Raw genomic sequence first — 16549 nt, forward strand, 5'->3', positions numbered from 1 at the left:
GTATGTTTTTCTGTGGCTAGGCGCTGACCTAACATAAACGAAAGGTGTGCTTTCGCCGTAAAGCCTTTTTGAAATCAGACACTGTGGCTGGATTAACAAGAAGTTTATCTTTAAAATGGTGTATAATACTTGTATGTTTGAGGAATTTTAATTATGATATTTCTGTTGTTTTGAATTTGGCGCCCTGCAATTTCACTGGCTGTTGTTGAGGTGACGCTAGCGTATATCCCAGAGAATATCCCAGAGAAGTTAACAAAGGCGTTTCAATTCGGTTCTGATATTTCATGTTTACATTTCATGTAACATTTAGTAATCGTCATTATTTATGCAACCAACTGACTTTTGTTTTTTACAATTATATTGTGTGCAAACAATGGAGTAAAACAAGCTTATATTTTGGGTTGGATATTGCATCAAATTCTTACTCTTTTAATCAATGGCATCAATATATTGCAAAAGTATTGAACCCAATGATCGACCAATCAACACTCTTGCAAAACTAATGAACAAATATCTGCAAAAGCTACGTACATCTTGGTCCATCTTAGAATGAAAAACGGTACAAATTCAGTATATCTTCCACTATGTCAAAATTGTGCATGGTATATAAGTTTAGTATCACCTTTAAACCAATCCATTGCATTTTTGTTGATTTTTTTATTTTTTTATCAACAATACGTCAAAGGATTCAACTACCGATGACTGAAACAAACAAATGGATCAAACAGATGAATCAAACTTTTCAAGGCTGTTGAAGGCGTTTGGTGGTGGCGTGGTAAAGGGGAATTCCCCTGTCTCTACCTATGCTTCATTTGGTCTCCCACAGCTCTGCGTATGTCATGTTCTGTGGCCTTGCTGTTCCATTTCTTGACTGCCAGTGCAACACAGAAATAAACATATTTAGTCATGATATGTATATAAAACACTCAAAGTAATGGATATGGACCATCTATGGACTCAGTTACACCCGGCACTTAAAGGTGACTTAGTGTGAGGGGCCATTGTGCTTGCATTAGGTTCAGATCTGCCAGGATGGGCATTGTGTTCAGAATTTGACATAGTCTGGATGCAATCAGGCCACCAAATATGTACAATAAATGTAAAGAGATGGGGTGAATGAGTGGGGAAAAGTACACTCTACACAAATTACTTTCAGAATAACAAAGAGGGGTGCCTGAGGGGAAATAAACTGTCATACAGCCAAAAAGGGAGAGAAACTACATTTAAAATCGGTAGACAATTTTTCACTAATGTAAATCAACATAGATGATGGAACATATTTCCTTTTGCTTACGTGATATAAATATTTACCATCTAAACCATGTGACCTCTCACCTCTCTGGCTGTAGAAGTGTCTCACTGTGCTCCACCCTCGCTGGGTCCTCAGAGGAGAGGAAGGCTGGGAAGGGATGGAAGGATGAATGGATCAATCATTCAACAAGTCAGTAAAATAAAGGGAGTGTTGATTAGCTTAAATATCCATCTCCCACCCATGGAGAGATCTATATTCTGTATCTTCCCCTCCAGACAGTCTCGGGGTAACGAGGCGGCTTGCCTCATTCCTGTTCAGCTGATATCGCAGGGGGTGAGCGAATCATCACTGGTTCATACACAGGTCAGGGACATAGAGCCTAGTTAATACAACACTACTGTATAGAGAAATAGCAATGGCGTCTTTTTGTAGGCACTAATTCCACCATGGTTCGTTGGACAAAGCCTATGGGGAAATGAATGTCGTTTTGGTAGGGTTTTTGTATGAATGTAGAAAATAAGGTCTGTGGTAAACACAGGCTGAGGAGTTTTGTTCTATGAGATAATCATTAGCTAACGTCAATTTTGTGAATTTCTAAGCATTTATGTAATCATAAAAAGCACATAAATGCTTCATAATTCATCAAGGTCATGTTAACTGACTGATATTATCTCATAGAACAAAACGTATAATATTTCCTAAGCCTGTTTTAACCTCAGACTTATTTTAGGCATTTATCCTAAAACCCTATTCCTTCCCCATAGGAATGTCTGAACAAACCAGAGGTAACTTAACTCAGTTTTTTAGGACTACAATCTGGTGAGCTCTATAACATGCCGTCTTAACTGCCCGTGGGAAGATTAATTAAGATGTGATGGTTTGAATTAAATATAAAACTTCTGTCTCACAGACAACCTTATGTTCATAAGTGCAATGTATAACCAGAGGTGTTCCAGCTCTGAGTCTGGGTTGGATAATGATAATGCTATCTCTTACCTATCCATCTCTGAGTCTGGGTTTGATTATGATGCTGCTATCTCTTACCTTTCCAGCTCTGAGTCTGGGTTGGATAATGATAATGCTATCTCTTACCTATCCATCTCTGAGTCTGGGTTTGATTATGATGCTGCTATCTCTTACCTTTCCAGCTCTGAGTCTGGGTTTGATTATGATGCTGCTATCTCTTACCTATCCAGCTCTGAGTCTGGGTTTGCTCCTGATTTCTGGGCCACTGAAGCAGACTGGGATGTTACTGCCTGAGAGGTTACAGTCTGCCCTTTGACCTCTTGAGGAGGATCCAATGTCATCAAGCGGCTTTGTTTCTTCATCAGTGGAGTCATAAGTGAGAGCAGCTCCTTGGTCTCCTCATTCTGAGGGAGAGAAATACAGGACTGATAACAAGGCAGCCACAGCCTACTGTAGGGGTGCACCTCAATAGTCTACAGGGGCTTCCTCTATCTCCTTTCTTTCATTGTCACTCATCTGAACAGGAGACAGGGGAAAGCATTATGGTATTTGTTTTCACCCATCCAGTATGACTAGGAAAGTCCCTGCAGTTTTTTTAATGAAACAGGCAGAGAATTGAAAGTACCCAATGCTTGCAGGCTTAGATTTACATTCTGTTACCTATCTGTCTGAGTAGTCTGACAAATTCATCATAATAATACTGCTAAACTGCAAACAGTTGTATTGTTGTTAGATTATTTTAATTGTAGATACATTTGTCCATTGATTGCAGAGATAGAAAACAGGAAGAGAGGGGTTTTATGAGGAAGGAAACCTTGACCTACAGCTTAGAGTGAAACCAACACGTACAGTTGTATAACAGGGAATGTTAGGGAGGAGGACGTTTTAAAAGTCTATTGCTCTTTTATTTGTTCAGTTCGATGATTTGTATCTAGTCGTATACTATAACTATGTGTTTTGTGGGGGATGTTAAAAGACTGTCAACTGTAAATTATGTGTCAACAGTAATTCAGTAAAAAGGTGCTTTTGGGTGAATGTGTTTCCCACAGAACTGTGGATAGAAGTGTATTTACTTGTTGGTAGTAGAACCTGTTTCACAAGGGAAATAAAGAAGTGATACTATCTAGGCTACATTTCTAGGGTCAACTCAGCAGAACGTTTTGAATTCATGCATATTGTGCAGTTGAAAGTCATGCTGACAACCACCTTAATGATTAGTACAACTTGTATTCTAATGTTGTATCATGCAGGCGCCATGTGTGGGTTCAGTGTATTGTGCAGGCGCCATGTGTGGGTTCAGTGTATTGTGGAGGCGCCACGTGTGGGTTCAGTGTATTGTGGAGGCGCCACGTGTGGGTTCAGTGCCCTTTTAGTGTTGTCCTTGTCCTTTCCCCAGAGTTCCCAGTTTACCACAAGTTCACCTGTTTAACAGACACAATCATTGAGATGTCTTATGGTTAAAAGCAGGGCTTGAATTGAGGGGGTATGTGAGGATATAGGCCTAACTCTTGTTATAGAAATGGGCAAAAAGCGTATGCTGCCCCTTGTTTGCTAAGCCTTAGTAAAAACAACAGTCCAGATTATATAAAGCGATATAGGCTTTAACAATGATGAATTCCACAATTACTTCTGCATAGTCCACTAGACTATCGAAGCTCTTGCTCACCCTCAACATGGGTTCTTGGTAGGCCTAAGTCTCCGCAATTTAGATTATTAGTGGTAGGCTATGCCTATAGAAAAATACCAAAAAGATAGAATCGGTACAGAAGCGGTAATCATAGACCAAACAGTTTAACAGATTTTTATTCAGGAGAATCGCACTGAATCAGGCTATTCATTTCAGTGCATTTGAGTTCTTATTCGTAACCTATAGCCTAAACAGAACCGGAAACACCCCTGTCTATTTTGATCACAGATCATGACAAAGCCTGCACATTTCAGCTATATTTTTCATTGATTTAGCCCACTATCGCCTACAGATTTGATACACATGAAGCCCTATATTTAATCTGGATTTCACAAAAAATAGCCTGACTAGGATCCTTTGACTTCTCCCTGCGCCATATGTGTTCCCAATTACTGTCACGTCCTGACCATAGTTCTTATGTGTTTTGCTTGTTTTAGTGTTGGTCAGGACGTGAGCTGGGTGGGCATTCTATGTTGCGTGTCTAGTTTGTCTGTTTGTGTGTTCGGCCTAATATGGTTCTCAATCAGAGGCAGCTGTCAATTGTTGTCCCTGATTGAGAATCATATATAGGTGGCTTGTTTTGTGTTGGGGATTTGTGGGTGGTTGTTTCCTGTGTCAGTGTTTGTGCTACACGGGACTGTGACGGTTAGTTCGTTTGTTATTTTGTATAGTGTCTTGTTTTCGTGTATATTAAATCATGGAAACTTACCACGCTGCACATTGGTCCTCCGATCCTTCTCGCCTCTCCTCGTCCGAGGGGGAGGAAGAGCTAGACTGCCGTTACAGAACCACCCACCAAACTCGGACCAAGCAGTGTGGCAACGGGCAGCAGCGACAGCAGCAGCGGTACCAGGAGGAATGGACATGGGAGGAAATTCTGGACGGTAAAGGACCCTGGGCAGAGCCAGAGAAGTGTTGCTGCCCCAAAGCGGAGCTGGAGGCAGCAAAAGCGGAGAGGCGGCATTATGAGGCGCTAGCAAGGCAGAGCGGCTGGAAGCCCGAGAGGCTCACCCCAAAATTTATTGGGGGGGGTGGCTAAAGGGGAGTGTGGCGAAGTCAGGTAGGAGACCTGCGCCAACTTCCCGGGCTTACCGTGGAGAGCGAAAGTACGGGCAGACACCGTGTTATGCGGTAAAGGGCACGGTGTCTCCTGTACGTGTGCTTAGCCCGGTGCGGGTTATTCCACCTCCCCGCACTGGCCAGGCTAGATTGAGCATTGAGCCAGGTGCCATGAAGCCGGCTCAACGCGTCTGGTCTCCAGTGCGTCTCCTCGGGCCGGCATACATGGCACCAGCCTTACGCATGGTGTCCCCGGTTCGCCAAACCAGCCCAGTGCGGGTTATTCCACCTCCCCGCACTGGTCGGGCTACGGGGAGCATTCAACCAGGTAAGGTTGGGCAGGCTCGGTGCTCAAGGGAGCCAGTACGCCTGCACGGTCCGGTATATCCGGCGCCACCTTCCCGCCCCAGCCCAGTACCACCAGTGCCTACACCACGCACCAGGCTTCCTGTGCGTCTCCAGAACTCTGTTCCTCCTCCACGCACTCTCCCTATGGTGCGTGTCTCCAACCCAGTACCTCCAGTGCCGGTACCACGTACCAGGCCTACTGTGTGCCTCAGCAGGTCAGAGCTGCCTGCCTGCCCAGCGCCGTCTGAGCTGCCTGCCTGCCCAGCGCCGTCTGAGCTGCCTGCCTGCCCAGCGCCGTCTGAGCTGCCTGCCTGCCCAGCGCCGTCTGAGCTGCCTGCCTGCCCAGCGCCGTCTGAGCTGCCTGCCTGCCCAGCGCCGCCAGAGCCGTCCGTCAGTCAGGAGCCGCCAGAGCCGCCAGTCAGTCATGAGCCGCCTTCCAGTCATGAGCCGCCCTCCAGTCATGAGCCGCCCTCAAGTCATGAGCCGCCCTCCAGTCATGAGCCGCCCTCCAGTCATGAGCCGCCCTCCAGTCCGGAGCCGCCCCTCAGTCCGGAGCCGCCCCTCAGTCCGGAGCCGCCCCTCAGTCCGGAGCCGCCCCTCAGTCCGGAGCCGCCCCTCAGTCCGGAGCCGCCCTTCAGTCCGGAGCCGCCCTTCAGTCCGGAGCCGCCCTTCAGTCCGGAGCCGCCCCTCTGTCCGGAGCCGCCCCTCTGTCCTGAGCTGCTCCTCTGTACTGAGCTGTCTCCTCTATCTAGGGGGGACCTTTGTGAAGGTTCCTAGACCAGGGTCGGGGGCCAGGGTCGCCACTCAAAGGACGCTAAGGAGGGGGACAAAGACAATGGTGGAGTGGTGTCCTCGTCCTGCGCCGGAGCGGCCACCGCGGACAGATGCCCACCCAGACCCTCCCCTTGAGTTTTAGGGGTGCGTTCGGAGTCCGCACCTCAGGAGGGGGGTACTGTCACGTTGGGTGGGCATTCTATGTTGTGTGTCTAGTTTGTCTGTTTCTGTGTTCGGCCTAATATGGTTCTCAATCAGAGGCAGCTGTCAATCGTTGTCCCTGATTTGAGAATCATATATAGGTGGCTTGTTGTGTGTTGGGGATTTGTGGGTGGTTGTTTCCTGTGTCAGTGTTTGCGCCACACGGGACTGTGACGGTTAGTTCGTTTGTTATTTTGTATAGTGTCTTGTTTTCGTGTATATTAAATCATGGAAACTTACCACGCTGCACATTGGTCCTCCGATCCTTCTCGCCTCTCCTCGTCCGAGGAGGAAGAGCTAGACTGCCGTTACAATTACGCTAAATGTTGTCCTATTAATAAGCTTGGAATGTTTTCCTATTTATTTTCATAGGCTAACCGGTGTCAGAGGAAGGCCCTAAAAATTGTCAAAGGCTCCAGCCACCCTAGTCATAGACAGTTCGCTCTGCTTACGCATGGCAAGCGGTACCGGAGCGCCAAGTCTAGGTCCAAAAGGCTTATTAACAGCTTCTATACCCAAGCCATAAGCCTCCTGAACAGCTAATCAATTGTCAACCCAATATTATTAATTAACCAGGTTGTCACCGAAATAATTAGAATATAATAGTAGCCCTATCTTTAAAAAAAAAAAATCTTTGCTGCCAATACTGTTTTCTATGTTTGTTTTTAACTTAATACTTTGGGATACTAGTGCACAAAAAACACTGACAAATACAGTGTTTTACTCCAATCTGGCAACCCTCATAAAATCCTACATAGCAACTGTAATATGCCAGAAACCAATGTTAAGAAACATTTGAATCTAGATCACATTTACCACAGTGTACAGAATCTGTACGTACCTCAGGTAGCATTTGTAATGATGAGTGCGGTCAGAGCTTGAATCTGTGGGAGAGAATAAACCAGTAATGAACAAGGACCGTGTGAAGGTGAAGCTATAGTTTCATAGCACTTTGACCATATTTTAGTTGTCATCATTGCATTGATAACGTGAAGTAATAGAACATACACCTTTAGTCATATGGCTGAAGTTCTTGACAACTCACCATCTACAAAACTAACACCTGCAAGATGTTGTACTTTCTTCTGTTTCATTGTACTACATTGCTTGGTGTTTCCTCTAAATCTGATGATGCCTAATAGAAGGAAACATATTACTCAATAAAACATTTCTAGTTCAGCCCCAGAGTAAGTAGAGCAATAACAACATCTGCTCAGCTAACCTTAGCACAGTGACTGTTCAACATGTAGATTATATCAACATACCTCTACAGCATTTACTGTCACTGGAGAAAAAGTCACTGGTGTTGGACTTTTTCTCCTCCTTAGAATTACAATTCTTCTTCTTATTATTATTATTATTGCAGGAGCTATTAGGACTGATGCCAGAACAACACCAATGATGAGTCCAGGTTCTATTTGTGAGGATTGTGGTCCACATTCAGAATTGGACAAATGAGTTCCTGGTCTAAGTTCTTGAAGACCTAAGGATTTACACCTGTAACACATAATGTAACAGTCTGCGACAGCAATTTGATCATTCAACTTCCCGTTCAATTGTAGATTTGTACTGTAGTATATTGTATTATTTATCTTAGACTTTTGATTTATGTAAATGTATGTGAACTTACTCTGTGTGTGGCTGGCAGGATGTAAATGATCCATCTGAATAGGTGTCACCAGTACAGTCAGAACACATCGTATCTGTAGATGTTGTTCCTGCACAAATACATCATTGCATTTCATTTTCCCCCTACTAATTATATTATATTTACTGTTAATGATTATTCACACTGAATTTACCAACTTGACTCAATTGAATTATGACAACACAATTAGTATTATGAGTGAGACAGAAGACCAACCTGTGTGGCTGATGTATTGACCAGGTTTACAGCTGCTGTGTCTCTGGGCTGCTCTACAACCATCCTTAGTTGGGTCTAGACAGTAGAACCCCTCCAGTGTCCCACAGACAGTGTCTGATGAAGGTGTACATGGCTGCTTTACCATCAAACCCAAACCTATAGAGAAAACATGGCATGTATTATCTGATGTAGATACAACTGACATATCCTCATAGAATAACAGCATAGACTAACATATCAGTGTTTGTGTCTTGGTTTCAGTACAGACACACAGGACCACTCTTACCTGGATCACAGTTGGTACACACTTTGCATTTTATGAGACCATTGGGCTCATCAAGGAATGTAGAATCAACACAGGGCATGCAGCTGGTGCTGGTGAATTCAGTACAATGCCTATGTACACAATTTCCTGGGGAAGAGAGAATCACAATGTCATGTTTTTCTGTTAGTGTTGATGTATTAACGTCTGGTGATTCATATCATGTAAAGAGGTTCCTTACCTGGTGAACACATGGGGCAGCATTCATCCCATATTCTGTACTCTGCTCTACCACATGCAATACAGGATCCAATGCTTACATGCACCAATATAATAGTTATCTGGAAGTAGAGAAAATGTCAGAAAACAAATCACAAAAATCTAAACTGATGGTGTGTTTTCATAAAACTTACATAAGTAGTTAACATAATTCTAACCCAAATATTCACATTTCAAATAAAATTAAAGTAATTATATGGGACCATTTTAAACAGTATTTTGTGAGTGTGGTGGCGCCCCCTGGTGTGATTTTATTTGTCTTTAAAGGTGTGACACCAGACCCTAAACCTAGGTCAGCGTTTCCAAAACTTGGTCCTGGGGACCCCAAGGGGTGCACGTTTTGGTTGTCGCCCTAGCACTACACAGCTGACTCAAATAATCAAAGCTTGATGATGAGTTCATTATTTGAATCAGCTGTGTAGTGCTAGGGCAAAAAACGAAATGTGCACCCCTTCGGGGCCCCAGGACCGAGTTTGGGAAACGTTGACCTAGTGAAAATGTACATCTCTCCACCACGTGTTTTCTAAAAGGTTTCATTAAAATGGAGAGAACTAGTAGGCTAATAATAACTCTGATTTATACTTCATAGGGGAAATATTTAAATTGATAATTGTTTTTTAAACATGCCAAGCAAATCAGAAATGTTTCACTTACAGTCCATATCAAGGTTCCAAACTGTGCCATGGTTCCTCAATCCTCTCCAACTCACTGGAAGACCCACACACTGGATTTGTGAAGTTCTTAGGAGTTTTGAAGTATCGAGATGAACTGACCTGTTGAATTCATGTATTTTAGTACATATAAATCTAATCCTTTCAATTAGTAAATGATGATATCTTACTGAATTGAATCACTGAAGAAAAAATGAATAAGCTAGTTATCAACTTTGAGAAGTATGACACAGAATTAGGCGTGTAGTTATTAGAGAATGTTGCCATCTTTGACACTTGATACAGCTACGACCGGAAGTGATTTTTGTAGCAGGTTAGGAGAGCATTTCCGCTAACACTAACCTCTTTCCTAACCTTAACCTAACCCTCCTAACCTGCAGTGTATAACATCAGTAGTACACTATAGTACAGAGATTTCCAACCTTTACTGTACCAGTGAGTGAAGAAACATGGTCTCCCTCCTTTTTAACCAGCTCTTTTTAACCAGAACATGTTTAAAACAAATACATGTTAAAACACCACTGGAGTCTGGAGATACAACTCATCACTATAACTGGGCCTCTGAGTCTGTTTTCTCCCTGTTGTGCTGTCTGTCTCTGCATCTCTGCTGTCACTGTCCGTCTGTCTGTGATTCTCCATGTTCTGATCTGTCATTCTGTCTGTAACTCTGTCTGTAAATTTGTTGTCACTCTGTCTGTAACTCTGTCTGTACCTTTGTTGTCAATCTGTCAGCCTGTCTGTCTGTGATTCTCCTCAGTTGTCCGTCCGTCCGGTCTGTCCGGTCCGTCCGTCTGTCTGTTTCTTCTTGTTCTCCTCTGCTGTCCCTCTGCCCTCCCTACCCTTTTGTCAGCACGTGTCACAGCAGTTCTTCTCTGTCATCCTGTCAATGACATCATCTGTATCCAAGACCATAAGGATTTCCTTTTTAGTTGCCATCAGAATAAATGCCTCCAAGTGATCATAGGATAGGGTGCTCCTGAGTCTATGTTGTATGAATTTGAGAGTTGAGAAGCTCCTCTCACCGGCTACCCGGATGACAGACAGGGTGAATAGGAACGTGTACCCCAGGCCTACAACATGGTAAGCCTCTGTCAACAAGATGTACCACCGTAGACGTTGATAACAACATACAGCACAGTTCTTACATGTTGAACAACTTGTATTCATCATCTCCACTTGTTCTTCATCATGTCCATCTGCAGGTATCTCACTCACAGTCCTGGTTGTGTACTTCTCCACTGCTGATGTTTTCAGTCTCTCCCATTGACCGGCAAAACTAGTCAACTCACACTGCAAAGTGCTGACATCTGCTCGGCTGTCAAACTCAAGCAAGAGATTTGCAAGTGATGTCTGGGGCAATCCATTATATTGTATCTCTGAGAACCTGCTGGGGTCCAGATGAGTAAAGTCTGTGTACAACGTGCCTGGTGTCAGCAAGAGCTGACAGATGCTCTCAGTGACTGTATCCATGATGACATAGTGCACCTTAGTCTTGTTGACCCTCTCTGCATCCCTATCATGGTATCATGGCCTCTCTGCATCCCTATCATGGTATCATGGCATGGTCTTCCTTTTCTTTGTTCTCTTCTGAGGCATCTCAGCTTGCACTTCCAGTTCGGTGTGTTCATCCTGTTCTTGCAGCTTGTCAGTGGACCACTGCACAAAGCTGTTTGCAGCCCTCTTCACAGCAAGTCCCTCACATTATTTTGCAGAGCCTCTTGTGTTCCCAATACCATCCTACTGTCAGGATGTCCATGCCACTGGTTTGTAGGTACTTGGAGAGAGGGGACGTTTTCTCAAATATAGACAGAACTGTTTGGGCAGTGAAGATTGTGTTGTACCTTGAGCAGGGAATCTGTTAATGCTCTGACCTTGACACGTACAGTTGGCCTTTGACCTGCCATCTCTTCAATAGCCATCGAGGTGAGAATTACATCCACAAACAGAGCATTTTGTAGGTCGCCAAAGAATACATCCTTGGCCCACCAGCGTGTTTCTCCTATAGGAGAGAGACGTCTGTGGGAGTGTCCAGGCTCTTTTTTCCCCACACATTGATTCTTTGGTAGGACTCTGGAATGAACACTGCCAGGTTATTTAGTAGAGAGAACAGCCATAATTACTCCTATTGTGTCTGTCTTCACAAGAGTCAGGACGTGTGTGTAACACCACATGTACTTGGTTGGGAGAGTGTGAGGATAGCAAGGCAGAGAAACCATTGTACTGGTCTTGTATGTTTGCAGCTCCATCGGTAGCATTACCAATACATTTACTAATGTCCAGTTGTATTGTTTCAATGACATCTTTATCAACTGAACAAAGTACCTCCCAGACGATGCCTCGCAATTGACAACGTCAACAAGTGGCTTGTAGTTTTGGACGTCAAAGCAGGAAGGGAGCCTCTGCCTCCAGACTGATGCAGACTCATGCGATGGTGCCTGTAAGAGCCGGCCAGCAGCGGAGAATATTCTCTCCACACTTGCAGAGCCACTGGGGGTGCTAAACACCCTTTCGGCCACTCTTGCCAGGCTGGGCAGAGATGCAGAGTTATTTTTCAAAACTTTTCTATAGTTTGGCCTAAAGGTTTTTACGCAAAATAATCCAATCAAATCGGAAAGCTCTTTGAACGTGGGAATATGCCAGGCCTACCTCGTTCCTTTCTTTTAGCATGTGCACGTAGTAAGTACACCATCATACTTTTGGGATAAGTGTCTTTTCAGATACCACAATGATCCTTTAGTTGTGGAGGTTTCATGTAGCCAGCCTGTAACAACTTCCATATCCTGCACATAGAACTATGGCATTCGGTCTGTAACTTAACAGTTTAGCACCATACCAGCAGGTGGCATCCAAGCCTTAAACATACCAGTGGACACTACATCACCGCACTCCCTCTCTTGCTCTTGGACCTCATCTTTGTAAGTCACCTTGATTTAGCACCTGTGTTTTTTATCAGTTTCTTTATGAAAATATTTAGCCAACTCCATGACAGCAGCAAAAGCAAGAGGCTGTAGCAGCACACACGTAGACTACAAATGCAGGCTGGGGCGGTCATGCCCCGAGCTCCTGAAGTGAGCACTGCTGGAGCGAAATTGGAGCGGGCAAGAAGCTCGACGCTCCAGCCTTTGGGAATCTCGCACTAAGATCCAGTCAAATTGAGCACGCTCTGCTCCAGCTCCGCTCACATACTCTGATCTGATCAAAAGAGTATGACATGTCATACTTTTCTGGCCAGACAGAATCAGCTACATTGGGATACATATAGTAAAACAGAGGGGCGCTGTTTCGCCCGCTAGTTTCAGCAGAGAGGAAAAGGTGAAGCAAGAGGACTCACTCTCGCCAAAATCTGTCCTGAATAAGCCCAATGTGTTTCTATGTGCATAATATGCGTGTCATCTGCATTCCCACTGTTGTGGGTGTAAAAAAAGAAAATAAAGAAAACAAATGTATTTATATAGCCCTTCGTACATCAGCTGATATCTCAACGTGCTGTACAGAAACCCAGCCTAAAACCCCAAACAGCAAGCAATGCAGGTGTAGAAGCACGGTGGCTAGGAAAAACTCCCTAGAAAGGCCAAAACCTAGGAAGAAACCTAGAGAGGAACCAGGCTATGAGGGGTGGCCAGTCCTCTTCTGGCTGTGCCGGGTGGAGATTATAACAGAACATGGCCAAGATGTTCAAATGTTCATAAATGACCAGCATGGTCAAATAATAATAATTACAGGAGTTATTGAGGGTGCAGCAAGTCAGCACCTCAGGAGTAAATGTCATTTGGCTTGTCATAGCCGATCATTAAGAGTAAATAAGTGTTAAACAAATCAAAATGTAGCCACCCTTTGCCTTGATGACAGCTTTGCACACTCTTGGCATTCTCTCAACCAGCTTCACCTGGAATGCTTTTCCAGCAGTCTTGAAGGAGTTCCCACATATGCTAAGCACTTGCTGCTTTTCCTTCACTTTGTGGTCTAACACATCCCAAATCATATCAATTGGGATGAGGTCGGAGATTGTGGAGGCCAGGTTCTCTGATGCAGCACTCCATTCACTCCATCTTGGTCAAATAGCCCTTGAACAGCCTGAAGGTGTGTTGGGTCATTGTTCTGTTGAAAAAACAAATGATAGTCTCACTAAGCGCACACCAGATGGGATGGCGGGCATATCGTTGCAGAATGCTGTGGTAGCCATGCTGGTTAAGTGTGTCTTGAATTCTAAATAAATCACAGACAGTGTCACCAGCAAAGCACCCCCACACCATTACACCACCCCCTCCATGCTTCACAGTGGGAACCACACATGCAGAGATTGTCCGTTCACCTACTCTGCGTCAGAAAGACACGGCGGTTGGAAACAAAAATCTCAAATTTGGACTCATCAGACCAAAGGACAGATTTCCACCGGTCTAATGTCCATTGCTTATGTTTCTTGGCCCAGGCAAGTCTCTTCTTATTATTGGTGTCCTTTAGTAGTGGTTTCTTTGCAGCAATTCGACCATGAAGGCCTGATTCACGCAGTCTCCTCTGAACAGTTGATGTTGAGATGTGTCTGTTACTTGAACTCTGTGAAGCATTTATTTGGGCTGCAATTTCTGAGGCTGGTAACTCTACTGAACTTATCCACTGCAGCAGAGGTAACTCTGGGTCTTCCTTTCCTGTGGCGGTCGTCATGAGTTTCATCAAAGTGCTTGATGGTTTTTACGACTGCACTTGAAGAAACTTTCAAAGTTCTTGAAATATTCCGGATTGATTGAGCTTCATGTCTTAAAGTAATGATGGACTGAGGTTTCTCTCTGCATATTTGAGCTTTTCTTGACATAATATGGACTTGGTCTTTTACCAGATAGGGGTTTCTTCTGTATACCACCCCTACCTTGTCACAACACAACTGCTTGGCTCAAACGCATTAAGAAGGAAAGAAATTCCTCAAATTAGCTTTTGACAAGCCACTCCTGTTAATTTTAAAGCATTTGTGACTACCTTATGGAGCTGGTTGAGAGAATTCCAAGAGTGTGCAAAGCTGTCATCAAGACAAAGGGTGGCAACTTTGAAGAACCTCAATTTTGAAATATATTTGGATTTTTTTAACACTTTTTTGGTTACTACATGATTCCATATGTGTTACTTCATAGTTTGGATATCTTCACTGTTATTCTACAATGTAGAAAATAGTAAAAATAAAGAAAAACCCTGGAATGAGTAGGTGTGTACTTTTGACCGGTACTGTATGTATCACTGTTTTTGTTACCCGTTTGACTTTGAATGTGTGCCACTTCAGCTCAGCCAATCAGAAAACCGCGCCGAACCATTTTGGGAGGGTGGGGCAGTCTTGCCTACTGGTCAGCCAAGTGCTCAATATAGATTATTATGACAACAGAGAAATTGTACAAAAGTCATCAAAAACAGGCTCATGACCCGCACGCCATGTTTTTTTGTATAAATAAAACATTTTATTATTATTTATTTTTTCACCAACCCACCCCAATAAAAACTGGTTTGGCCTTTCTGGCATTTGCCAGAATTGTCAGATGGCCAATATGCCCATGTGTAACGGATGTGAAATGGCTAGCTAGTTAGCGGTGGTGCGAGCTACCAGCCTTTCAGTCGGTTACGTCACTTGCTCTGAAACCTAGAAGTAGTGGTTCCCCTTGCTCTGCAAGGGCCGCGGCTTTTGTGGAGCGATGGGTAACGATGCTTCGTGGATGACTGTTGTTGATGTGTGCAGAGGGTCCCTGGTTCGCGCCCGAGGTCTGGGCGAGGGGACGTACAACCACCCACAAACCCCAACACAAAACAAGCCACCTATATATGATTCCCAATCAGAGACAACACAAAACACCTGCCTCTGATTGAGAACCATATTAGGCCAAACATAGAAACAGACAAACTAGACACACAACATAGAATGCCCACCCAGCTCACGTCCTGACCAACACTAAAACAAGCAAAACACACAAGAACTATGGTCAGAACGTGACATTATGAATACTGCCGTGCACTTTTTTTTATCATCTGTATAATTGCAATTTTTGGGATTCACACACTTCACCCTCCCTACACCTCTGATGAATACAACAGGAAACCTGTTCGATCACCATGCACTGCAAAATCATTCTGGCTATGGATACGGAGAACATCAACACGACAGAGGATATATCCATTGGACTTGGGGCTCGGCTGGGAATTTTTCTCATTTTTGGATTTTTTTATTCTGCTTTGCCACTAAAATCATAATAAACACTGACAACTGAAATATTGTGTTCTTGTTGTTATTGTTATGCGTATTAATTATTATTAATAATAGGGAAGGGGGGAGTTAAAAAATGTACCCCAAAAGGTTATTCGAGGATCGATTAAAAGGGGTTCTTCGAAGAATTTATAGAGGTTCTCACAGTTTCAATTTGAAGAACCCCTAAAGGATACTCCAGCAATCTTTTACTATTAGAGTGTACAGTACAGTCAGGCCAAGTCAGGGCTTCTGACGTTCGCTATATTATTGTGTCCGTTGTTTTTGTTGCAAACAAGCAAAATTGTAATTATTTTTCTTTAAAAATTAGAAGGCCAAAACTTTTCATTTTTCAAGAACAGGGACAATTTGATTGAGTTTAGCACCACGCGTTCAAATTAAAAAGCAGTTGAGTCACCAAGAGGCAGAACAGACATTGAAAACAAAAGGGAGAGAACAGCCTTGTCGTAAAATTACAAATACAGTCATTCATCACGATTAAAATCTGTCATTCTTTTTCAGTTACTGCACGGTACATGTTAAGTAGGCTATTTCTACATATACACACATAATCTGTATCTTACCCCGTCTTTGTTCGCAGTTGAATTATTTTACTTTCACTCTTTCCAAATAACATTTGCGAAAAGTGGGAGGCAACCTACTGATAATCCACTATACAGTTTAAATGGATAATCCACCCCAGAAATACAAATCAATTTGGTGAAAGCCTATGTTCTATCAGTTGGTAAAATACATTTCCCTCCGTGATTTAACTTGTAAATGGTCCGCCTGTGAAAATCTGGACATCGTGTATGAACGCATCATAGCTTGGCTATAGAATTATTGTCACTGGAGATAAAGGATTTCACGCTATCACATTTCATAACGCTTTCAAAACAATGACCTACACTCCAGATCGACAAATCAGCCAATAGATGGTATGGCCACACATCCATCCGTTTATATTGT

The 16549-nt window shown here is 43.6% G+C and overlaps 1 protein-coding gene across 1 annotated transcript; it reads right to left on the reverse strand.

The window, feature by feature from the left end:
• Positions 1-437: 437 nt before the first annotated feature.
• Positions 438-16215, reverse strand: LOC120059065 (tumor necrosis factor receptor superfamily member 14-like). Its single transcript, XM_039007848.1, has 11 exons — positions 16165-16215; positions 9347-9465; positions 8655-8754; positions 8438-8563; positions 8152-8307; positions 7918-8005; positions 7333-7422; positions 7129-7171; positions 2441-3639; positions 1336-1399; positions 438-871 (listed from the first exon to the last, which is right to left on the reverse strand). Exons 2-7 carry the CDS (start codon positions 9374-9376, stop codon positions 7407-7409), a joined length of 516 nt encoding a protein of 171 aa, XP_038863776.1. The 5' UTR covers positions 9377-9465; positions 16165-16215; the 3' UTR covers positions 438-871; positions 1336-1399; positions 2441-3639; positions 7129-7171; positions 7333-7406.
• Positions 16216-16549: the final 334 nt, after the last annotated feature.

This window comes from Salvelinus namaycush, chromosome 14 (assembly GCF_016432855.1).
Source record: "Salvelinus namaycush isolate Seneca chromosome 14, SaNama_1.0, whole genome shotgun sequence".
Taxonomy (NCBI): Eukaryota; Metazoa; Chordata; class Actinopteri; order Salmoniformes; family Salmonidae; genus Salvelinus; species Salvelinus namaycush.

Bases quoted from the DNA above. Each gene is read 5' to 3' on its own strand.
- LOC120059065 (XM_039007848.1), bottom strand. From the start codon at position 9,376: ATGGCACAGTTTGGAACCTTGATATGGACT. The intron at 8,755-9,346 runs GTAAGTGAAACA...CTCTACTTCCAG, and splicing joins TTGGAACCTTGATATGGACT to ATAACTATTATATTGGTGCA. The intron at 8,308-8,437 runs GTAAGAGTGGTC...TTTTCTCTATAG, and splicing joins GTGTACCAACTGTGATCCAG to GTTTGGGTTTGATGGTAAAG.